The sequence below is a fragment of the Camellia sinensis genome, chromosome 3 (assembly GCF_055761805.1).
Source record: "Camellia sinensis isolate YWXY chromosome 3, ASM5576180v1, whole genome shotgun sequence".
NCBI classification, from domain to species: Eukaryota; Viridiplantae; Streptophyta; class Magnoliopsida; order Ericales; family Theaceae; genus Camellia; species Camellia sinensis.
This window is the reverse complement of record NC_138963.1, coordinates 169,835,028-169,860,698: the sequence shown is the minus strand read 5'-3', so window position 1 is coordinate 169,860,698 and position 25,671 is coordinate 169,835,028. Positions and strand designations below refer to the sequence as shown.

Here is a 25,671-nt window from a genome sequence, read left to right as displayed (position 1 = left end):
AAGGAAAATTTTGTTTGCACGCCGCATCAAATCTCAATGTCCACTATTTGTGTCATTTGGATATAAATTTTCAAACAAAAATTAACTATTCAAATCTAAACTTATAAATAAAAATGAATTATTCAAATATAAAAATGTTTACTGAGATTTTGTGTTATGTATAAATAAAATTACCGTCAATGCAATTTCTCATTAAAAAAAATTAATATGACTCGTTGACTATTATCATTTTCAAGCATAATCGAAATAATCTAGTTACAGACACCATTTTTTTATTACATTTTCTATCACCTATTCACAATGAAAATGGGGCCCACATGCGATAGAAAATGCCATAAAATAAAATTTAAAAAAGGATAAATTACACCCACACCCCTTGAGGTTTGTTATTAATACAGACTTTCTCTTGAGATTTCAGAAATTACAATACTCTAATTACAATACTCTCCTAATCAGAATTTGTTGACTAACATCGGGAGCTTCTATCTACACACACCTAATCCCCTCTATAAACACACTTAATAATATTTAATTTTATTACAATTTTATCCCTAAGTGAAATTACTATTTTAGACATCTACCCAATTCAAAAGTCTCAATGCACACATCCAGACTTCACGTTAAAGCTCCAAGTTCAGCTTCTTCCATTGAGGTAGAAGTGAATGCACTCATTCATTAAGCTCCAAGTTCAGCTTCTTTCATTGAGCTAGAAGTGAAAGCACTAACTCATTAAGCTCAAAGTTCAGCTTCTTCCATTAAGGTCCAAGTTCGTAGCTTCTCAACCTTCCTCATTCGTAGCTTCTTCCTTATTTATCATTGTTATGGAAGATTTGCCTTCTGAAAATCAGCAAATAAGTGTTTATGTGAAACAGAGCGAAGGAAATATGAGTTTCTTTTTCTTTTTTCTTTTTTCCAGCGTCGTTCGGATAACCAGAGTCGAATTGTGTTATTTGGTTCAGAAATCTACTACCGAAATAATTATTTATTTTCAGAAGTTGTTGTCCGAACAAAGTAATAAATTTCGAAAATTGTTGTCCGAACAAAGTATTTAAATTCGGAAGTTGTTGTCCGAACAAAGTTAACTTTTACAACATTCAACTTCCGAAATTTGAAAATAAATTCGAACAACTACTTCCGAATGAAGTAAGGAGTTGTTTGGGATGATCTAAATAAGTGTACTTTTTGTCTTTTTACGAAAAGATGTGCAGAAAAGTAGAGAGGTAATGTGATGGAAAAAAAATAAAAAGATAAAAAGATGGATTATTTAGGGGATGCCAAACAACCCCTAAATTTTTTTTTTCCCATTTTATTTTCCAAATTTGCAAACTGCATACCAAATTTACAGTTTCAAATTGCAAATTAATCTTTATAATGCCATAAAAAATTTGTAATGTTATACAAAACATGCAAGAATATGTGTCAACTCAAGGAAGTCAGGTTTGCGCGGATTTTGTGTTGGATTACACCACTCAATTCACAACTGAACAGGTTCACTCTACAAAATTATAACGATTATGTTTCGAATCTAATGGGATGCAATCCACTCAAAAGTAAACTCACCTAATGAGGATTGAAAATGTGATGGAATGCTTCAACGAGATGCAGCTTCGTAGATGAAATGCTTCAATGTATTTGCACACCTGGGTTGCACACGGTAAGCTTCTATGTGATGGAATGCTTCAATGTATTTGCACACGGTAAGCTTCAATGGGTGTGTATATCCTCAAGGTTGAAGATGTAGCTTCAGCTTCAATAGGTGTGTGTATTTGCACTGTTGGCAGAGCTGGGTTTGGGGTCGGGGGTGTGTGTGTGTGTATGAGGGTAGATGTGGAATGAACCGTGTGTGTAGTGAGTAAACTAATTAGGAATTAATTTTTTTGGTGTGTGTAGTGAGAAGGATATGCAAAGAGAGTATTTGGTGTGTGTAAACAGATGCTCCCACTAACATCTTAACAGAAAATTAAAATGACTATATTACCCTTTCATGTCATCTCCTTTGTATTGCACCACAATCTGATGTAAAACAAATGTTGAGATTGCTTTCATGGATGTATTGACAGAGATCATCAATATTATGAATAAAAATTTAATCTTGCAACCCCTCAACCATAACAACTGGCCACTACTGTGAATAAGAACCTAATCTTGCAACCCTCTCAACCCATAACAACTGGCCACTACACATCACTACAATATTTTAAACTCTTACAACAACCTCACCCCCTACCACCAACCACCACAATTCGTCCGACTCGTTGCCAAACCCTAGATAGTAATATAATTCAGCTCCCAAAAAACAATACAAAAATCCATACAATTGCCTTTAGGAATTACTTCAAACACTTGGTATGCACCTCCACCAGTTACCCCCAAATAATAATATATAAAATCCTGAGCCGTATGATCAATCAAACAATAAATAAATAAAATCAAAAACACAAACAAAGAAAATCAGGTATAGCAATTTCTAAATAATATCATTCTTCTTTATTTATTTATTTTACATAAGCCTTATTATCAATCCATGCGAGCATGCTTTTTGACCCAATGTGCTTGTTGAACCAGTGTTATGTTGTTACCCAAAATTAGAGAAGCTCAATTAATGAATTCTTTAATAAAATTCAAAACAGCAACAACACATTAGGAGTTTATCTAGTGAATGCTGTGGAATCCAATATCATCAAACTGGGTTTCAATCCAAGCACTTTTCAATGCCTTTCAAATACTCCAAATAAAATCTCAAATCAAAACCCAAAATTATATATATATATATATATATATATAGAGAGAGAGAGAGAGAGAGAGAATGAATGGTGATGGTGATGAGAGCAAAGATGGAGAGACGGTGTCGTGGTGGTGTAGAGATTTTTAAGATGGGTGATGACTGAGATTTGGGTTTCAAGGGATCATAGCCATGATCCATTTACAGACGAGCCTGGCCCAGAGATGATGGTTTCCGCGGAGGATCTCTCCATAGGGGTAGCGGATGCATGCGGTGGCTACGAAAATGATCTTTTGTGGCTTGGTGGTTGTTGCAGATGGTAGTCGGTGATGACAGGTGATAGTCTCCGAAGATAACCTTGGTGTTTGTGGTAGTTGCTTTGTGAGGGAGGAGATGGATGAGAGTTAAGCATAGAGAGAAGATAATGGGAGAATATAAAAGAGGAAAGAAAGTACAGAGTTGTTAGAATAGGATGAGGGTTTGTAAAGATAAGGGTAATATAGTCTTTTAAAAATTTTGAGGCCATGACATCGGGTGCCTCTATTTACACACCATGTTTCATCTCAAGGCAGATCATTAATTAGTTTATTTTTTATTACAATATTAACCTAATGTAAAATGATCATAAAGGACAAATGGCTATGATACACACCTTATGTAAAATTACCATAAAAGACAATAATAAATACAATACACACCTCTCTTCTGAAACGTTACGTATTTTCTCTCTCAAAAACCTAAAAACCCTAAAACAAAAAGCAAAAACCCTTAAAGAAACAACCAAAAATATACGTATTATTGAAGATTTTGATTGGACTGAATGATTGATGCATCTGGCAATATTGGTTTGGAACAATGGAGCAAGGAAAATGTTAGTTTTTCATTTTTTTTTTTTTTCCATTTTCGTGTACTTATTGAGTGGTAAACCGTTTGTATTCGTTTGGATATTCAGATTCGAACAATGTACTCATGTTTGACTATCTACAACCAAACAAGTTCTAATTGTTCGATTTTCTAGTGTCGAACATAGTCCACATGTTCGGTTAATAAGTTCCGAGCTTATAACATTTGTTCAATTTTCAACAGTCAAACTTTTGAATTTAGCTCGACTCTGTATTTTTTAACACTTATAACACTTTTTTTTTTGTTTTTCCAGAACTGTGCATCCATGGAAGGCAGTAATGTTGGATTGAGTGTCTTGTTGACTACACAAGCCAATTTATTACTAAAACCCTAAAATTTAAGCCAAATAAGAATTCCCACCTATTGTATCTCCAATATGAAGTTGTTTCCAACTGTGATGCTCTGGAATGACAATGAAACAAAGAATGAAATGGGACGTTGTGTGTGTTTTTGAAGTGGAGGTGTAGAATATGGAAGATTGAAGATTGTGAGTGGGGTGTGTGAGTAAGAGTAAAGATGGAGGATTGTGGGTGGGGTGTACGAGTAAGGATAAAGATGGAGGATTATGCTATATATTGAGCAAATTTCTTATTTATCAAATTACTAAAGGTGTGCCTTGAGTAATGGTGTGCCTTGAGATGAAAAGTGATGTGTAAATTGAGGCACCCCCCTGACATCGTCAATTGCTGTTTAGTTTTTAACAGTCGCTTAATGACAAGGGGCTCCTTGTAATATGATTGGAAAACTTGGGGAGAGGGTTGTAATTTCTCAAATGTGGAGAGGGAATCTGTATTAAGTGTAAATCTCAAGGAGTATAAATATAATTTACCCTTTAAAAAAAAACAAAGGAAAAACTACAACTAATAAGAAAGACAATTTCAAACTAATTATAATATGGTATTTTTTTTCTTTTTTCGAACTCTAACAGACAGAAAAGAGATTTGCACCAAACACAATAAAGACTTTAATATTACAAACAAAAGACTTGCACTATCAAAAAAATAGAATTATTTTCCCACTATAAAACTGAAATGTAGGAAGAAAAGTAAGAAGTAAAAAAAGACCTGTGACCCATTCAAAATGCCCACAGAGCACACCTCTAGACCCCACGCTACACCCACTTGGCTAACCCCCTGCGATTATTTGTAATTGTAGTTATCATAACATTATTGACTTCTCTAAATTAGTTCACCCCATCTATATTGTAAGCAAATACATTATATAAAAATAAAATAAAATTAGAGGACAATTTTTTCTTACAAGTTGATATCACATGCAATAACAAAGTATTGATATTTGAAATGAACCCTCTAAAATTTAATGATAGGATAAACTCGATTGACACAACAAATTATAAATTTAGTAAGAAAATTTTATTAGTACAGCATTACTCTTTTTAACATGCAATTATGGTGAAACATATTTTTTCAGCAAAAATGCTTTTCACAAATATTTTTTTGAAAAACATCATTTTTGAAATCGTCTCCTCATGCATGGCTGCTACAAAATAATAAGTGGATTGAGGATGATCAGTTTGATCCTAGTTTTTTTTTTTTTTTTTTTTGTTAAATACGATTATATACCCCTTATTAGTATTGGGTGGGTACAGCAGCTCTGGATGGCCTTCAAGAGATGTTAATTGCAGACAGGATGGGTGTATATGCTATTCATTATAAATAGCACTGATTCGGTTGCATAAATTTAATATAGATGCATCTCTATTTGGTAATATATTTAAAGAAACAACAAAATAAACTTACTTGCAATACAAACCCAAGCCCGGATGGTATAGCATTGCCACGTCCACAGCCAGTAGAGACTCTTCCTCCAAATCTACTGCTAATTATGATTCAATTCCGCTAATAAAGATTCATTCTCCGCATCATTTGCAAACCTTGATTGATTCTTCCACTGCTGCTTCAAAAATCAATTTCAATAGTTACTTTTTCAAAAAAGGATATGAACAAGCAGAACATTGAACCAGAATTCCAAGTTTTCACCTCAGGCCATGGGCACCGGGGCAGGGCATGAAAACATGTACGTTTCCATCTTCATTTGTTAGATGAACAAAATAAATCATTTTGATTTAACCATATGAAAGGTTCTGAACGTCGCAAGCCAAATGAGATTCTTTTCCACAACAAATGCTCGATAAAAAACCCCCATATAGTATGCAATGGACACCAAGCTGAAAGAGATTTATATTTTCTGGTTTTATACATACACATGCTTCACCTCCTGAAACACTACTTTTTGCATCTGCCTCACCTAATTCACAATCCAGCATTCTGAAAGACATCATAGTCCCAACCCATCTGAAATCAATGGGATCTTCAATTATTTTTAAGTAACAGCCCCGCTGTATCAGAAAGGTCCAGACCTTCGGCGTTATACTCGTGATACAATTAAGAAACTCCCTTGATATGTCCTCAAACACTACATTTCGGGCTTGATTAAAAGCAAAGTTTGTTTCAAACGTATTCACCAATGCACAGTTACAGCATTTATAACCAGGGAAATGTGGAAGCTCTGCATTAGTTAACCCCCGTTTTGCTAACAATTTCCACACAGAGCTTCTAGCAACATTTAGTAAGGACTCCCCAGCACTTGTCCAGAAATTTGCAACAGATGTAACTAGAGAAGATTCAGACAGAAATAGATGATGGGTAGCACCTGCAAGCAAAAAGGAGTATGCTGCACTAGTTCTACTCATATCAAAAGCTTCCAGCTGAAGTTTGTCCATTTCAGGATCTACTGCCAACAAATCACTTGCACGGGTTTTGTAGGCAGATGCCAGTGTGGTGTAGGCACTCAAAGAGAGATGGTGGAGGGGATGCAACCAAAATTGTTGCTTTGATTTTTCTTCTTTTGATTCAAACTGCCCATCAAGGAGACCATGAGTAAGCAAGTTCTCAAGCTTCTCACAGCAAGATTTGGGATTACCAAATGTCAAATATTCAGTTATGGCATCATTTACATAGTCAGTCAACCTTGTAATGGCCTCATATCTGTAGTAGTTGTAATCAGAACTCAAGTTGGCACAATTGCAATTGACAGCAGAAATTTCCTAACCAACAAAACGATCAATGTGTTAATGCTAATTCACAAAGTTCAGTTAAAGGATTTGGGAATAGTTACATCCTCACATGAAAGGAAAATGTGAAGCTGAAAAAAGATTGACACAAAAGGATATGCTTACTACCATTTTAAAAAAAGTTTCGAAAAAGTTACTTAAACAGAAACTAAAAGTAGAGATAAAGACGAGGAAAGGAAGAAATCTTTTTCATAAGTTATGACTTAAATAAACAACTTTTTCTAGGTTGAATAGAAAAGAATTTCCAATACCATCTGGGTTCTGAGAGGAAAATTCAATTGTATTATAGGATATGACTAGCAGGAACAAAATAGTGATTGGAGGTGAAAGATATAAAATAATAAAAATAATAAAAATAAATAAATGAAAAACTAGCAAAGCAATTGAAATGTAAAAATTTTGCAATAGTTTAGATAATTTTCAGAGTGAAATACGTCATGAAGCAAACAGAAAATGAAAGGGCTGCTACAGAATATGTTTGTCAACTAGAAATGACGAGGCACAAAGTCAGAAAAGAAGAAAGAGAGATTGAACAAGAAAAATAAATTAATAATAATAAAAAATTATAAGATGGGGCACAGACTCACAAAGATGGATCTAAATCAATAATTTTAGGCTTGGTTTGTGGTACACTAAATAATACAAAAAGTCAAAAAGTCACTATCCTATTTAAGTCACATCATCTTATTTAAATCACATCACCTCTCTAATACATCACATCAAACCCAACTCAAACCCAACCCATATAAGCCAATAAGTCAAAAAGTGCACGTTTTTAGAACATCCCAAACCAACCCTTAGTTTCATGGAACTCTCACCTGCAAAGTATGATCCACATAAGTTGGGGGCCATGCATTACATCGCTGGCAAGAACAAGAAAAGCGATACTTCAACCATAACTCTGACTCCCTCATCGCCTGGTGAAAAAAGAAAAACAAAATTGGCATATGAAAACATTCTGGATGATTGAACTATTGAACCTAGATAGATATGAAACTAAAATGCACTAGGAAATCATTAAGTCTAATAAGAAGGTTCTAAATAGTTCTAAAAGTTGATTTTGTTCCTGGCAGTGTTATTAAAGGCACGCCTACGCGTGCGCCTAGGCCCAAGTCCCATCCAAACTCAAGGTTTGTGCTTTGTAGTGTTCCAGGCCAGGCGACTTCGATAAGGCGCCTGACTAGTCCAAGGCACAATCAGGCTTAAGGCTTGTGTTTTGAGGGCTTTTTTTATTATTGCTTTAATTAGTTTTGTTTAAAATCTAACCATTGATTAAATATGGTGAAATTACAGAAGATCTCTACTCTTATTACAAATGCCAATACATTAGGCATTCAATCCCAAATCAATGATAGAAAAAAAATTAACCCTAATTCCTAATCTCCGAAGAACTTTAAATGTTTAACATTTCATTTTGTTTATGTTGAACCTTAAATTATTTACTTATATTAAATTATAGATTTTTTTCCATACAAGGTGCGCCTCACTTCGGTGAAGCCTGCGCCTCGCCTTGAGCCTAGGCCCTAGGAGACCTTGGCACCTTAGTGCGCCTATCGCCTTTAATAACACGGGTTCCTGGCCACTCATACTGGTATAAGAAGATTCACTGTCCATATTGATTGAGGCAATGTGACATGGAAGGACAGGCATACACTCGCGTAAGGCAGTGTTTACATAACCAGTGGGAAACCAGTGGGGAATGTAGCCAAGTCATGCATAAAACTATGTATCAGATGGATCATTATATGGCATGATGATACTCATAATCATTCTTAACTAGCCGCATTGGTGTGTGAGACTTCCAATGCATGTTGCAATGCCATTCTGCTATTATCCTATTACCATTAGTTTGTGAATCCACTAATCAAATAGCTCATGTGTTTATTCGTAATGGATTATGTATATACATTTGTGTGTAGCCATAATATGCAAGTCAGATTATGTAACCTCTGTGATTGAAGTAACAAAATTCTTCATTCTTTTAAATTCTATCTTAAACTAAATTAACCAAACTAAGAAAATTATCCTCTATTTATTTATTATTTAGAATCTGACAATTTTATACAAATACTTTTATCGAAGGGAAGAACTATTAGGTCAGGTAGTTAGCCCCAATGCTTATCTATATTTAGATAGTTGTTCTACAAGTTAGTTAGTGAACAAGTGATCAATGGGTTAGTTGAGTTGTTAGAAGTCGGTTTTCAACTCTACATATATACCTCAATGTCTCTGTAACAGATACGAAAGAAATCAACAATAAATTCCTAGTTTTTCATCTTCTTCCTCAAGATTGATTGTCAAGTTCTGTCGAGAACTACGAATTAACCCCAGCATATTTCAAGTTTTCAACCACCCCAGGACTTCCCCCAAATATTACAAATAACTTCATCATTTTCCCCCCAAAATTTCCGAATAATCAAGACCATTAAAATATTATTAATTTTCTTTACCAAAAAAATAAGCCTTAAAATGTTTCCCAATCCCGAGTTACAATACAAACTACACTGAAGTAAATAATACCTGAATCCAAATTTTGTGGCCATCTAATTATGCATTTAGTTAAAATTTCAAAAGATGAACATATTACACTGAAAGAAAATAATAATGAAGTTTATTTTCTTCTCCCACATTATAAATTAATTAATGGACTACATTCATTGTGGGTGTAACTTACATTTCACTAATTTTAAATCTACACCATACACTTACTTTTCGAGATAAAATTTGAAATAGAATAGCCACCTAGGGACATTGGTCCAATGGCATACTTAATGCATTGAAGCTCCACATAAGTAAATCATTGAACAGCCCTTCTCACTGATTTCTTTTGGTTAATTTGTTACATTGATATATAATAGCCCTTCTTATTGAGTAGCTGAGAACGAGTCTTATCCTTTCCAATCCAAGCGTACACAGTTTCCAATTCATTTACTATACCCCATGTAGGAGTTTATTTACTTGAACACATGTTCTCCCATGCGCAAGTATATGTTGCATTGTCCCATGGAACTTCAATGGCAACAGCTAGAGTCCTCATTAAAATGGAATCCAAAACAAAAAAAACAAAACAGTAAAGTAAAGTAATTGCACAGAAAATATAGTTTACGAAGAAGTTTTGACTTCATAAAGGTCCATTCAAATATCCCAAGTTGAAATACTCAAAATTGTATTGCAAACTTTCACTGTTATTGTTAAACTTGTACTGATTGATTTGTTTTGTAGGACCTACGAAGGAAATTAACCAAAGATAATAAAACAATTGATTTGAACATGAAAGCCCTTCTGTCAACTAGTGTAGGTTTGCTACCTTAGTATTTTTCTGTATTGTGAAATTTGTTATTTCAACTCTGTTTTGAATTTTTTTTTTGAATTCGATTTTCTATTTAATTTTTAATATCTGATTACGCATGTGCTCTTATTCTATATTATGGAGTTCCTATTTTAATAATAATAATAATAATAATAATAATAATAATATTACAATGTTAGTTGGGTGCTTTATTTCTCCACTTTTTAATTACCAAGTGGTTTCTACATACATACACATAACAAAAGTAAAACAATCTGGTGAATTATATATTTAATAGTAATAAATCCAACCATATGATATGAACTACAATTATTTTATGTGATTGGTTTTGATTTACTTTCAAAATTTTAATGTTTAAACATTAATATAAAAATATAGGATAATCTGTGAAATGTTTATACTAATTTGTATTCTTCTATCTTACATTCAATGCCCACTCATATGGTCTGGCCAATGCAACTATTATAAAAAGGTAAAACACAAAAAGCTAAAAACTAATTACCAAAAAAAAAAAAGATAAGAAATTTTACCATGTGCAACGCACGTGCACCTCTACTAATATACCTAAAGGCTGAATGTCTCAGTAACAGATATGAAAGAAATCAACAATAAATCCCTAGTTTTTCAACTTCTTCTTCAAGATCGATTGTCAAGTTCTGTCGAGAAGTACAAATTAAGCCTGGCATATTTCATGTTCTCAACCACCCCAGGACTTCCCCCAAATGTTACAAATAACTTCACCATTTTTCCCCCCAAAATTTCTGAATAATCAAGACCATTAAAATATGATAAACTTCTTCACCAAAAAAGAAGTCTTAAAATTTTTCCCAATCCCAGGTTACAATACAAACTACACTGAAGCGAATAATACCTGAATCCAAAATTTGTGACCATCTAGTTATGCATTTAGTTAAAATGAACATATTCCACTGAAAGAAAATAATAATAATAATTACACATTTGTATAAAATTTAATAGGGAGAAGACCAAAATACCTTAGGTTGCAACAAGTCAGTGTAAGCAACAGATACCTCCTCACCCTTGTTAATCGCCTTGATACTTCCAACAATTATTCTGGGACCATATTCCTTAGCTCTCACTGCATCATAATTAACACAAAACACAAAAAAGAACTACACTGAATTTGAAAGAATAGCTCATTTCTCATTTTTGGAAAAATATAAACAATGAATTACCTTTTGTTGATTCACATTTGTTACCATTTCCCATTTCTTCAATTCCATCACTGCTGGCAGGAACAATGCGCGACCGTGACGCGCCACCGGAACACTCATTCTGCTGCAAAAACCAGTAACAAGCATTGGGGGAGCAGCTGTGATTGATCCACGAAAATGTCGTATCGTACACAGCAATCCCAACGGCAGGACCTCCTCCGCTAATCTGAACCTCCACGGCGTTCGTTAACACCACACACAACACCACCTCTTCCAATACACAGTCCCCTAACCCCGAGCATTCTAAAGCCAAACCGTCTCGCATCCTTCTCGCCATCGCCATGGCCTTCGCGCCATCCTTAATCCTCGCCAAAACGTCGCCGTCTTCTTCTTCGTTCAGGGAAGACATCAATTTATCGCGATTGCTCATCAAACCGCCAATTCTCTCAAACTGGTAGTTTTGGCGGGAAATAAGGTTGAGGAGCTCGAAGCGGCGGATGAGGCGGAGGGCGGCGCGGAGGTCGGAGGTGTCGCAGCCGCCGTGGAAGTGGCAGCAGAGGAGGTGGTGCTCGGCGCTGGAGAGGTGGAGATCGGAGTCGGCCTCGGAGCATTGTGGGGAGCAGTAGAGGACGGAGGAGGAGGAGGAGGGGTTGGGGAATGGAAGGTGGGGAGGAGGAGGAGAGTGAGGAGAGAAGCAGGCGGAGCAGTGAGAGAGGAGGGAGGAGGAGTGGAGTGAGAAAGCGAGGGGAGCCAGTGGAGGGGTTAGATCTTGGCCTATGCTGATGTCTTCGCTCGCTCTGATCTCCATTTTTTTCTTGTTCTGTCACTGAACTTAGAAGAAATATCAGATTGAAGCAGCCCGTTTTGGATCCGATGATTTGAAGAGAATATAAAATGGAAAACAAGGCAGTGTTTTGTTTGGCCCTTTGGAAAAAGAGGATTTGATTTACTTGAGTTCTTGGTTAGAGGCTTGTCACTATCCCTTTAAACTAGCAATCCCATGTGATAAAACCAATAAAACTATGGAGGGTTGAAATTAGAAATTGAGTGAGAAAATTGATAAATTTTTAAATGATTTTTAAGTAAAAATTATATTTTTTAGAATAAAAAAATAATTATGATATTAAAAAATATTAATTTTATATATTAAATATTATCTATAATATTATTAATCCGGTAGTGTATAAATAAGCACTCTTTATCCTATATCTCTAATATGATATCACTATATTAACAATCTATTCACTTAATCTCATTATACTCTTAAACTCTTCCATCTTATGGAGCTAAACAAATAGGATCAGAGTCTCCTTTCAAATTGATATAGATGAGAAAAGAGGACAAATGCAGATAAATATATGAAATTTCTCCAATACATGAATCCATTTCAGTACTTTCTTAAATAAAATAAAAAATGTTGTTGTATGAATTACTCACATTATAAAGTTTATTTTCTTCCCTTGTTCCTTTTTTTTATTCAACAAATAATAGATGATGATCCACTCTTTTATCTTTATTTTTCTAAATTATCCAAATAAAAAATGAGAGACTAGGATCTTTCATTTTCTTTTCCCCTTATATATGAATCTTCAATTCAATATCATACTTGTGATGAATAATTTACATGGCACATTTTTTTTTATGGTATGCGTGTCACCGTGTGTAAGAGAGGAGTCAAGATTTGATTGTTTGAAACGGAAATCATGTACTTCAGGTACAGAATAATGTAGAAGATCAGAAGTCAGTTACTTCGTTTCATACATTATCTATATCTATATCAACAGATAAAAAAATTAACAACATATTATATGAATATATTACCACTGCTATTTTGTTGACTCAGGAGTTGTTTGGAATGACCTAAATAAGTGCACTTTTTGTCTTTTTACGAAAAGATGTGCAGAAAAGTAGAGAGATGATATGATGGAAAAAAGATAAAAAGATAAAAAATGTGTACTTATTTAGAATAGCCAAACTTGGCCTCAGTATAAGTTCGCCTTGAATCAATACAAAGGATTCTCATCTGTGAGTTGAAGTTTAATATCAGACTACAAGATGTTGAATGCAGTTGCAGTTCAAGCAATCCAATGAGATAAGTGCTTATCAGATAGGCAGCTACGAATACCGTAAACAAACATCTTTCAACATAAAATGGTAATGTTGGGGGATCATATCTTTCTCATTCAAATTTTATCATATTCAATGGCTATGCAAATGAGCAGCAGTTAAAAAAATCTGTTTTGAAATTTGTTGGACTCGGATCAACATAACCCATTAGAACATGAACAAGTGCTATCACATTTCCAAGGCACAATGCCAACTATTTCGTGAAGCAACAGAGAATGAAGTGAACATGCTGTTCATTCTTCTAGCAGCCAGGCACTCCAATTGAATTTGCTACATCACCTCATTGGTTTCCTACTGCTTAACTTGTAATGCAGACTCAATGCGTTCAATGAGCTGGTTTGCATTTAAAGCCCCCTCCTGAATGTTATTAAACAGAAATGATTACAAAGAAAGCATAACTCTTGAATCTAGAACCCAAAAAAAATTCAAAATAACTAGTGCTAGAAAATATAGGATCCCCAATAGAGGATGGTGCTGACACTGTCAACAATGACAATTAACATTATTGAAATCTACTGTTCTAAAGCACTAACATTGCAGATATACAAAGCATTATTTGAGTAATTTTAAATAGAATCAAGTAATAATCATGTTGACATTACAAGCCGAAATGCCCAAAAGGTGGATCATGCCAATATTATCTTCTCATTCTAGGTGAAATATGCAATTACTTAGAAAGTGTGAAATCATGTCACAGCATTTCTCCCTTCCCCAGGCATGTGTGAGACAAAAACAGCAAGTCTAATATGATACCGTACAATCTAAGTTCAGATTCTTGACAAATGAAAGACTGCTAATTGAAAGAAATAGAATTGAAGTTCCACTTACAAAGCGATCATAGGGTTCTCCATCCTTAAATATGATGAAAGTAGGCAATGCCTCTATTTTGTACTTATCAGCAATACTTGGGTATTTCTCAGTATCAATTTTCACCACCTGGATCTTATCTTTCATCGAAGCACTAACTTCATTCAGAACAGGAACCATGAATTGACAAGGTCCACACCTGCAACAAGAGTTCAAGTTGAATCTTTGAATTTCACTTCACTTTGCTTCATACTGCCTAGTAGTGAAGAATTTTTTTTAGAACATGACACCCGCAAGGGTTCCCCATGTGAGATCTCCACATACTCACTACAATAAGTCAAGTTTACTTGCAAGACACCCATGGATTTGCAACATTTGCCAACAAAACAAGAAGATGCACAAGTACACAAATGACATGGTTATGCACATAATTATCACTAGGACAATTAAATAAAACTGCAATATAATCATATACCATCCTCAGTCATCTATTTAAAGACAGTAGATGATCATATAGACACAGTACAAGGAACTTACCAAGTTGCATAGAAATCAACCAATACAGGTTTGTCAGAATGTGCCAGCAAATCATCAAAGGAGGAAAATGTTTGCTTCTTGGCTTCAACCTAATTGGTGAAAATAAAAAATCAACCATTATTTTATGAGAATTCGAAACTGGTAATCAAGCAATACATAAACAAGACAAATATGATGATGAAGTCCCAGAAAAGCCAGTTTTCAAGTCAACTGTCCTGCTATAGCTGAATTTAACAACGACATTATTGTATCAACAATGGTTCCAAATTCCAATCGAAAATAGAAGTATACATGGGAAACTCACACTAGTATACATAGAAAGCAAGTTATGCCTTCAAATTGTAACTTATTTATTGACATACAATACAACTAATTAATCGGCAACATAAAATTTGTAATGGAAGGTATCTGATATTTGCAATTTCATACGAAAACATGACTGGATAGTAGAGATTCCAATTTAACCAGTCCCATTATATGCAGCAAAACAGAACAGGAAAATAAAAGAGTGGGAGAGTTTCCATCCTGCTCACTACTTTCTTCCTGCCCTAAAGTGAGCAGGAGATAAAGGGATATACCTTTTCCTCTAATGTTTTTTCCCTTCAAACAACAATTGCGTTAGTTTGCACTAGCACACTAGTAAACTTCAGGTATGTGGAACCCATTGCTCAAAGAGAAAAACTAGTATCCTTTTTTCTAGGTAACTTTTTCCAACCCTCCATCCATTCTTTTCCTCTCAATAAATCTGTCCTTCCTAGCCTCCCATCCCTCAATCTTCTCTCCCTCATACCAAACAAGACATTAGAGAGAACTCACTCACAGCTAAAAAGTAAAACACTTCAACCTTATTAGCTAATATTCTCAACGAGGAGATGACCTATTGAACACTACCTTCATTCAATCAGCCAGAAATAGGCCCAAAAGCAATGACAATTTTTGGACTCTCAAAATTCATGCCAGCTGATTTTAAACCCTGGATGAAGTGGCTAGTTATTATAGTTACTGTGGACAAAGGTGTAAAATTTAAGATAAACCAACTTCGCCTTCCTTAAATAGCTAACACTCTTGCTACATCGTTCTTGCAATTATTGCAACACAGACACCTTGACCAACTATCTTTAATAGAGGAGATTCTAAAGTTGCTCTAACCAAGAGAAATGAAGCAACAAACTTAAAATGCAGTACGCAACTAATTGGGAAATGATTTATGGTCCCTGCACTCGCTTTACCAACAACTTCATGAAAGAGAAAAAAAAAAAAACATTTTCTATCAGACAAATTGTCAACCATCAAAATCCTTGCCTGCTAAAATAGACACTCGCTTGACACTAAAAGTACAACCTTAAGGGAGACATTCAAGCACCAATTTCCTCTTTAAAATGCAAACAATGACTTTAAGATAAATACAACAAAATGATTCCATCCCAAACCATGGCATTCAAATGCCAAGCACCAATTTCCTCTTTAAAATGCAAACAATGACTTTAAGATAAAAACAACAAAATGATTCCATCCCAAACCATGGCTTGGCCTCTGGACAAGCCATTTAACTACAAAATCTCAACCAAAAAAAAATTTGTTTTACAAATGTTGAAGTGTAAAATGGCTTGTCCAGAGGCCAACTGATCGACCTGTGCATTCTTAAATATATCTAAATTTGCAGAAATTGAATACAGAATCCTTACACAAGGTATCATGCCATAGCAAGAAAAAGAAGGCAGCAAAAGACCTATAGACTGATTTTTTCTATTTTGCCCTAGGCATTTAGAAGAACAATTACTCAATGTGTATGTTGAGTTCCAGCAACAATGTATTCTCACCCAATGTTACCAGAAAACGATAATAGTCTAGCGAATTACATATTGGTACACTTGTTCCGAAACATGGTACACTTTCGTTCTAAAAAAGTAAATTTAGTGATCCAAAGCAATTTCAAAAGTTTTTTTCAATATATGTCCTTAAATCTTATCTTAAGAGTAAAAATTCAAATATAATAAATTAAAATTTAAGGTGAATTAAGTTTTGACAAGACAAAAATATCAAAAAATTGGTCATAATGCTCATAGAAAATATTACATTTTATTGGATACCTAATAGTTAAAAAAAAATTACTCTAAAAATACTTTAAATTCTTAAGTATAATATATATAAGTCTTATACAAGTCTACCCCTATCGTACCACATTTTAGAACATGTGGCATACCCGTACCCATTCCTGTTCCCGTTCCCGTTCCCCGTACCAAAACGATCCACGTTTCAGGTAGCATAGTTCTCACCTTCACACAGACAAACATAAGGTTGACCAAGGTAAGGCCATAATTGGTGAAAAGGGTATACAGAGATCCTACAGTGGGTGTATAAGACAGAATGATATTTAAGTACTAAGGGCAACATACAACTGTCTGTGTCTCTCTTTCATGATTTATGTGACCTAACTTTCCTCTACCCACCTAAGTCAACATCTGAAACCCACCTTCCCAAATTTTGACCTACCAACATTACCTTAAACCCTAAACTCCAACAATAAGAGAAGGGCAGCCCCGTTGCCAGAGCAATAGTGGCTGCTGCTAGGTCAGAGCACAATCACTCAGTGCATCCAAAAAAATTTTACTCTGCCCCAGCAATAGAACTGCCCTTAGAGAAACTCAACCGAATTTTCAGACAAACTAAACAATGTAAATCTCGATAACAATAATTAATCCGACAAAATTATAAGCCTCTAAAATTCTCAATCAATTTGCACTCATCCAATACTTATTCACAGCTCAATCCAAGAATCTCAAGCTCCAAGAAGAAAAGTTGTAAAAATCAAGAGGGGAACACACCTAATTTATGTCATTTTCGTTACGACTGATTTTATTTTTCAATTAGGACCTTATTTTAGTTATGACTCGTCACATCTTTGGTATTTATGAATATGAAGTTATGCCAAAAAAAAAAAAATCGTTAAAGTCTTTCCCAAATCAAGACACCACGCTCCAAATGAGAAAATTCAAAAAAAAAAAAAAAAAAAACTCAGAGAAATCACAAATTTGGTGCAAGAAATCGATAATTATTACCAGTGGAAGCATTCGAGGCCGCGAGTAGGAGGAGAACCCTTTGTTTCCGATTCGAATGAGCCGAAGCCGCCGAGGGAATTGCAGAGAAGACAAGTAAGACAGCTTTGAAGAAGACGAAGAAGATAAGCTGGTTGAGTGGTCCGAGTTCAGAGGCCGAACAGTGACCGCTGCGACAGATATCGCCATTGACGTTCCGAGAGAGACACAGATTCCTAAACCTTCGGAGAGAAATGGATAGAGAGAAGATAACAGCGGCGTGTGTAAGTAACAAGCACAAATGGGATTGGCGGATATTTCTGTGATTTGGTGTGGGTCAAGGGTATGATAACATGTTAAGGACAAGTTTGAAATGTGCAAGAAGGATAAAAAGTTAAAAAGTTATTAAAAAAATTAAAAAATATTTTATTTTTATGTTTTGGGTGGTCAAAATTGTGTTGACTTAGAGAGGGTAAAAATATTATTTTGTTTCTATTTTTTTATTTCTTCCTCAACACAATATTATCCTTTTACCTGAAGATCCCCTTTCCTCTCTCTCTCTCCTTGTCTGTATCAGTCGAGTTCTACAGAGATAGCCACAAAAGGGGACAATTCGTCTGCGGAGATATCCACACCAGCGACTGCCGGAGATCCGTCGCAGCCTTCACCGTGCAGCACCGCAACAGCCATGGGGAAGTCCGACCTCGACTCGATCGCAAATTAACAGTAACCGACGGCTGTTGGACAATTCGTCGCCCAGATCTGCACCACTTCCGACCAGATCTACACCACGCCGGCCCGTTTCTCCCTGACTACAAGGTAACATCTCTTCCACGCAAATTAATTTTCTCACTCTCGCTCTCCTTTCTCTGATTCTGTTCCAAAACTTTTCCTCTTTTCTACCTCTCTTCTCTTATCTCTAACACCGAAACCCTTTCTTCTCTCTACCGAAACCCTCTATGAATCCGAAACCCAAACCAGATCTATAGATTTGGTTGTAAGATGTTCAATTGGGTTCGGCGATCTGTTTCACGATCTAAGCATCTCTCACGATTTTGGTTCGTAGTTCACAATCGATCCATCTCTCTCTGAAGATGAACAAGACCAACTTCAGGGAAGAAGATGACAAACCTTGAAAAGCTTTCCAAGTATTTCTTTTTCTGCAATTATATTTCTGCATATTTGGAGAAATTACTTGAAATTTATCTGAAGTTGCAATAAATTCTTAATTGTCGTTGTTGTTGTGATTGTTGTGTGTGTACAGATTGTTGTTGTAATTTTTGAATTTTGTTATGAAAAAATTATTTTCTATTTCATAGAGTTTTGCTGGAAAGGATGCAGGTGGGAGAAATGGAAGAAAGAAACCACTGGGATGCTGATCTGGAACTTTTGGCATTATAGCATGCAAGTGGATTACTTTTTTTGGCCCAAACTGTCATATTATGGGTTTCGTAGTTGTTTTTGCAAATCATTGGCAATGCTCTAACATTGCTAGGGTGTATGTCTTTCAATAACAGTGTGTTTGCCACAATCATCATTGTTATCCCTACCTGTATGATTTACTCGATTATGAAGCATACGTATATGAATGTTCAACTTTTTTTTCATCACAAATTTGTTAATTTGATAATCAGACCAATCCAACTTTGCCTTATCAATACCAATGAATTGTTCGTTTCTTATAGACATTTATAGTGTCATTACATTTGGAAAAGTACACCGTTTGTTACTTTAACGATTCCTAGAAATTCCAACTGCGAAGATGATTCATTTGTTCATTACATATGAAATTTTTATCAAATGTATTATTTTTTAAATGAATACATGTGCTAGCTTTATGGTATTGTCTTATTTAGTTTTTGTTAAATATGTTACTATTAGAAAATGACAATAAGGTATATTTTGTTTTGCTTCAACTATTTATCTTATTGCGTTTTGAAATGTGAGTATATTGTATTTGAAATTTTGGAATGTGGAATACAATTTATAAGATTGCAAGAGTATTTATGTGATTACAAGTCATACATATAGGATTTATTAGTAAATGGCCAACAATATATTACCCTATCTTAGCTAAGTAAGAGACACAAAAATAGAAATTACACACGAAAAAAAAAAGAAATATATATATATATAGCTTCTAAACCAAAATATTTTTTTGTTTTTGTTGATTTGTTTTTAATTTAAACTATTAGTTCATTTTCATTAACAAAATTAGATTAACAAAAATTGATGTTTGAACTATGAAACTGAATGTAGGATATACAAAAATAGATGTTTGAACTACAAAACTCAAATTAATAGTAGTTTAAACTATTACACTATAATCTTTTGCCCTTTTGGCTAATTTAGCTCTGTTTCACAGTTGTTTATATGTTTTTTATTTTATTCGCAGTATGAGTTTCAATGTTTTCAATTTTTCCACGTATATCATAATTTTTGTTGCATTGTAGTACGCAAATGGAGCAGTCCCAAACGCAGTCGACGCCTTCCAAATCTTTGCGCAAGCGCGGTAGTATACAGACGCAGCAGCAGTCCGCAAACGTGCATAAAGCATCTTGGGACTCCGACACGGTGCGGATTTTTTTGGAACTTGTTATCAAAGAGTTGGACGTTGGTTTCAAGAGAAGCTTCCATACAATGATAATGCATGGATATCGAGCTATAAGCAAGGGCTTTCTGGACCGTACAAATAAGGTGCATGACGTCAAGCAACTGCAGAACAAGTACGTGTTGCTGAAAAAGGATTGGCAGTCGTGGTCGAAACTGATGGACAGCAGGCATGGGCTAACCGGCATCAGTTACAATGAAGCCACGGGTTTGATACAAGCATCTGACGACTGGTGGGCGCATTACGAAAAGGTAACATTTCCATTGAGTTTTACTTACGCCATTTACATGGATACTTAAACCGTTATTATTACAACTTTAATGACCTGGTGGGGTGTATTTCTATTGTTACGTGTGGATGTATATATATGTCTGCTTCTATTTTTACTATTTTATGAGTTGCCCTTATGAACTTTAGTTTGTTCTATCTCAGTAGGTGCTCAATTTTTTGGCCAAATTACAGTAACAGAACAGTAGGTTTCCTATTTTCAATGCTTAAGCTTATTTTCGATGCTTAATTTTTTGGGCAACCTACTGTTGATTGCACTCAAACAGTAGGTTTCCAATCTGCTCTGGAAGTCGATCATAGGCTACAGAATAGTATATGTGTTCTTATTTTTTCTACAAAAATCCACATCCTGCTTTAACATGTAAAGGCAAATACATGTTATGACACCAGTTCTGGTTGTTTTCCTCCAATTTTCTTCCAGCATTGAATGACAAAGATTATTTTATAAAACATGATTTGTTTAGCTGGAAATAAGAGAAACATACATTTTGCTAATCTTTATTCAATTAAAAAAATAAAGATTATTTCATAAAACAGGATTTGTTTAGCAATGCTTAAGAATTTGTTTAATCTATCAACCCCAATTTGCATCCATTGCCAATCTGCTTCCTGTGTTTGCTCCCCATTATTCTAAGTTTCACTATCTGAGATGAAGTTCTTCCTGTGGTTTTTTTTTTTGTTTTCCCCAGGTTGACAAGAATGCAATCAAGTTCAAAACAAAACCGTTGGAGCACATGGACCTCATGCGAAGGGTGTACGAAGGCGCTACGGTAACCGGAAAATATGCATGGACACCAGGTGCAGCGTTCGAACCTGTGGCACCCGATGATGGTACTTCGCCAGTGCCTGAAAAAGACTGCGAGGACAGTAGCGGGCTGCCCCCTTTCCAGCCTGCCGCGCAGCATGAACACACTGTGCACCACACTGTTGCGCAAGAGGATGGCACGCCGGCAACCGTGCACGCTGCGTCGTCGGGAATTAATGCTGACGACACACCAATTAGTGGCATGAACAAAAGCAAATCGCCAGGCCCAACACACCCACAGCGGAAAAAAGGGTAGAGTGAGGGAGCTTCTCTGTTGGCGAGTAGTATGGAAAACCTTGCATCCTCCGTGAAATTACAACAATGACAAATCCGCGTCTCACATGATTACACAGATTCGGCACAACAACTCATTGAGAAATGTATGACAAGGTTGTATTCGCTGGAAGGGCTGGATCCGCAAGACCCACTAGTTCCTTTTGCTCAATCGGTACTTGACAACCCGGCAAATCAAGCCATAATGATGTCGATTCTGACAAACGCGGCTGTCATTGCTTGGTTGCGAACAAAGAAGTCCCGTGAGCAATGCATCGGTGGCCCATCAGCAGCAAACCCCGGAATGGGTGGTGGCTGGTTCTGAGACCGTCCAGCAAATAATTTGTGTTTCTTTATTAATGTTTGTGTGTTGCTTCTTTATTAATGTTTGGGTGGTGGCTGGTTATGAATATTGATGTAATGTTTCTTTAGTAATGTTTGTGTGTTGCCATTTGTTTTTTCTTCCCCTTCGAACAAACAGTTGGCCAATTATCCTTCCTTTCCAAAAACTATGGCATTGTTCGTGGAATTTTTAGGACATTATCAGTTGATATAATATTTGTGTGATGATGTTGATGTTGTAGTATATGCTTGTTACTGCCTTTTTTTTGTGCATTTTTTAATTTATGTTTGTGTATTCCTTTTTTTTCTCTCTTCTGTTGTTCGTTTTAATAAGCAACTCTCCAATTAAGATCTTGCTTTTATTCCATTAGCAGTTCATAGTTTTTGTGAGTTCATCGTTGAAAAGATCCAAAGCCTTTTAAGCCATTTTCATTATTTCTTCATAAATATTGGAATTTTCTGTTTTGTTGCCCATTTTACCAGAAAACCAGTCATGTTGTACTCTCCAGTGGGGGCAAACAATAATTTGGCATTACCTTTTCCACTGATCTAACTATTTTGGCGGCACAACACACAATTTCGTATACACCAATAATTTGGTGGCTACACCAAAAAGAAGAGAATCCCTTCTTACGCAGGCCCCAATAATTTGTGTGTTGCCCAATCTGCATGGACACCACGTGAAGTTGTTGAAATTTTGGTTTCAACGGTCCCACCACAATCTTGGTTTCAAAGAAGAGAATCCCTTCTTACGCAGGCCCCAAATTTTGGTTTCAAAGAAGAGAATCCCTTTTTGTTGATTTGTTGAAATTTTGGTTTCAAAGGTCCCACCACAATCTTTGCGCATGCTCATCTTTCATTTCTTTATATAAGACCACAAATCAGTTGAAATTTTGGCTTCAAAGGTCTCACCAGAATCTTTGCTCATCTCATCATTCATTTCTTTATATAACACCACAAATCAGTGTGGTTGTCTCCTTTCTTACCCTCGCCCTAATCTGCTTCTTTCATTGTCCAAAGTCGTTATAATTTTCTTGATAGGCAGCCTCATACCGGCCAAGTCAAATTTTGGTAAACCTGCTTGGCTCTGTATATTCTGCGTTATATGTTTCTAAAATGGCAGACGACGTAGGTCCTAGTTACACTGTGCCCAGTAATGCATCCCGGGAAGCTGTCGATGAAATTGCACAAGAAATGGTAGTCGAAACTGATCACAACTTGCTAGAGGCGTATAACAGTGTAGCTAAATATTACTACAACCATTATCACAGAGTGCCTCGAAATACATCAATACTTTCGGGACGTTTATGGATGTATGAGTTGTTTAACGGCCACCAAGGCCGGTTTGAAGATGTTGTCAGTATGTCCAAACCAGTGTTCTTGATGTTATGCGACACTCTTCATAGTTTTGGATTGACACTGCCACAGCGGGAGCATGGCGTTCTGCTAGAAGAGAAGGTAGCCATTTTCATTTGTGCATTGCAGGGAATCAAGATAAAAGATTTGCAAGAACGGTTCCAACACTCGAAGGAGACATTGTCACGGCATTTCCATGAGGTTTTGAAAGTTATGATACCGTTCACAGCGGTTCATAGTAGGAGTCTTACGCCTGAGCAAGTGCAACAGAGGGGCCACTCACATTTACAATCGTAACGGCGATACCGGCCATTCAAGGTGACACTATTTCACAAAATTTTAAATATCACAGTGGCGACATATGCCATGAATTTTTATTTATACTTTTTGCGTAATGGTGCGTTGTGTAAGACTGCATCGGTGCACTAGACGGCACGCACGTGATGGCTCGTGTCTCGCAAGAGTACGCCACTTCGTATTACGGCCGGAAAGGCGTCCCACCACAAAACATACTGGCCATATGTGACTTCGATTTGTGCTTCACGTTTGTGTCAACCGGTTGGGACGAGAGCATGCACGACAGTAGGGTGTTGCACTACGTGACAACCGAATCTAAACATCGCTTCCCGTACCCCGCACCTGGTAAAATTATATTTTATTTAACAAAGTAGTATAATTTTAAAATAATATAAGACAAATTACACATTCATACTTGCTATCGTAATTGAGAAATGAACAAAAATAGATAATATCATTTAAAAAAAAATTTTGACGCAAAATTATTTTTCTCAAATAACTTTTTTTTTTTTTAAATGTTCGTTGCAGGAAAATATTATTTGGTGGATAGCAGCTACAGCAACAAGACAGAGTACCTAGCCCCATACAAGGGGTATAGGTATCACCAAAATGCCCATCGAAATTGAAGACCACAAAATGAGTTCGAACTATTCAATAAGGCACATTCGTCATTGCGTAGTTGTATCGAGCGGACATTCGGTGCGTGGAAGTCGAAGTGGGAGGCATTGCGGAATATTCAGAAGTTGAGTTTCTCTAATCAAGTGATCTTCGTATGTGCGTCGATGGCATTACATAACTTCATACGCCGAAACAGTGAAATTGATGAGGTCACAGTTCCTATCGCAAATAGCACCGAATACGTGGCCCCTAAAATGCCCGACCACGATGAATACGCACGGGTTGCCGATGTGATTGAGGAAGGGGACTCCAACCCCGCAATGACAGTTGTACGAGCGAACATTACGTACCAACTAGCCCAACAACTGAACACGAATAATTTAACCAACATTAATGTTGGTTAAATTTATAATGTGTGTAACTCAGATTCAAATTTATATTATCATTTATTGTTAATTTGTTTTGCTTTTCTGAATTTGTAATACTTCTCAGTAGGAAGTTGATAAAGTTTTGTATCCAATTTTAGACTACATATGTCCAAAAAACACTATTGAAAATGAAAGCAAAAGAATAAATATATATATATATATATATTTTCAACAACTTAGAACAGCATTGTGCATGGCCAGCTAATAAAAAAGAAAAAGAATAAAAAAAAAGTTACAAAAAAAACAATAAAAAAAAGAATGAAACCAAATTTGTTAAAACGAAAACAATAAAAGCAAAAGGAAAAGAATTTTTTTTAAAAAATCAAAAGGAAAAGAAAAAAAATGAATAAAAAAGGAAAACAATCAAAAAAAAATTGCACGCAAAACGAAAAGAATACAAAAAAAATGATAAAAAAAGGAAAACAATAAACCCAAATTAATAATGTTAAAAGGAAAACAATAAAAAATAAAATAAAAATGTTAAAAGGAAAAGAAACAAAAAGGAAAAGAATAAAAAAGAAATATTGACTAACAAAGGAATAGAAAGAAAAAAAAATTATAACAAAAAGAATGGAAAAAAAAATTGAATAAAAAAATGAAAAGAAAAAAAAATAATGTTAAAAGGACAAGTCCTGACTACAGGAAGAAAAAAAAATTATGTTAAAAGGAAAAGAATGCAAACCAAAAAAAAAATGAATAAAAAAGAAAAGGAATAAAACAAATAATAATGGTATTAGGAAAAGAGTTAAAAAAATAAATTCTTTCAAAATGGAAAATAATAAAAACAAAAATGTTACAAGGAAAAGAAAAAAAAAATGACTACAAGGAAAAAAAAAATAATGATAAAAGAAAAAGAATGAAACTTAAAAAATAATGAATAAAAAAAAAGAACCACATGTTTTGACCGTTGCACAGTACTTAGGAAATGAGAAAAAAAATTAAA

General features: G+C 35.3%; 3 protein-coding genes across 9 annotated transcripts; 1 reads left to right on the top strand and 2 right to left on the bottom strand.

The window, feature by feature from the left end:
- Positions 1 to 320: 320 nt before the first annotated feature.
- On the bottom strand, positions 321 to 12,159 carry LOC114322515 (protein SET DOMAIN GROUP 41). Of its 7 annotated transcripts, none has more exons than XM_082921370.1 (7): positions 11,226 to 12,151; positions 11,025 to 11,128; positions 7,538 to 7,636; positions 5,626 to 6,692; positions 5,386 to 5,539; positions 1,561 to 1,640; positions 321 to 837 (listed from the first exon to the last, which is right to left on the bottom strand). In XM_082921370.1, the coding sequence occupies exons 1-4, from the start codon at positions 12,010 to 12,012 to the stop codon at positions 5,712 to 5,714; spliced, it is 1,971 nt and encodes a 656-aa protein (XP_082777496.1). In that variant the 5' UTR covers positions 12,013 to 12,151; the 3' UTR covers positions 321 to 837; positions 1,561 to 1,640; positions 5,386 to 5,539; positions 5,626 to 5,711. The 7 variants fall into 7 exon arrangements, with proteins under 7 accessions (XP_082777496.1, XP_082777499.1, XP_082777497.1 ...); XM_082921373.1 differs by having other exon boundaries at positions 5,386 to 5,536; XM_082921371.1 differs by lacking the exon at positions 1,561 to 1,640 and having other exon boundaries at positions 11,226 to 12,159.
- Positions 12,160 to 13,343: 1,184 nt separating this feature from the next.
- LOC114322514 (thioredoxin Y1, chloroplastic) lies at positions 13,344 to 18,036 on the bottom strand. Its single transcript, XM_028269848.2, has 4 exons — positions 17,735 to 18,036; positions 14,676 to 14,764; positions 14,160 to 14,337; positions 13,344 to 13,688 (listed from the first exon to the last, which is right to left on the bottom strand). The coding sequence occupies exons 1-4, from the start codon at positions 17,918 to 17,920 to the stop codon at positions 13,623 to 13,625; spliced, it is 519 nt and encodes a 172-aa protein (XP_028125649.2). The 5' UTR covers positions 17,921 to 18,036; the 3' UTR covers positions 13,344 to 13,622.
- A 2,133-nt stretch (positions 18,037 to 20,169) lies between these two features.
- LOC114322549 (L10-interacting MYB domain-containing protein-like) lies at positions 20,170 to 22,148 on the top strand. Its single transcript, XM_028269890.2, has 2 exons — positions 20,170 to 20,572; positions 21,299 to 22,148. The coding sequence occupies exons 1-2, from the start codon at positions 20,171 to 20,173 to the stop codon at positions 21,668 to 21,670; spliced, it is 774 nt and encodes a 257-aa protein (XP_028125691.2). The 5' UTR covers position 20,170; the 3' UTR covers positions 21,671 to 22,148.
- Positions 22,149 to 25,671: the final 3,523 nt, after the last annotated feature.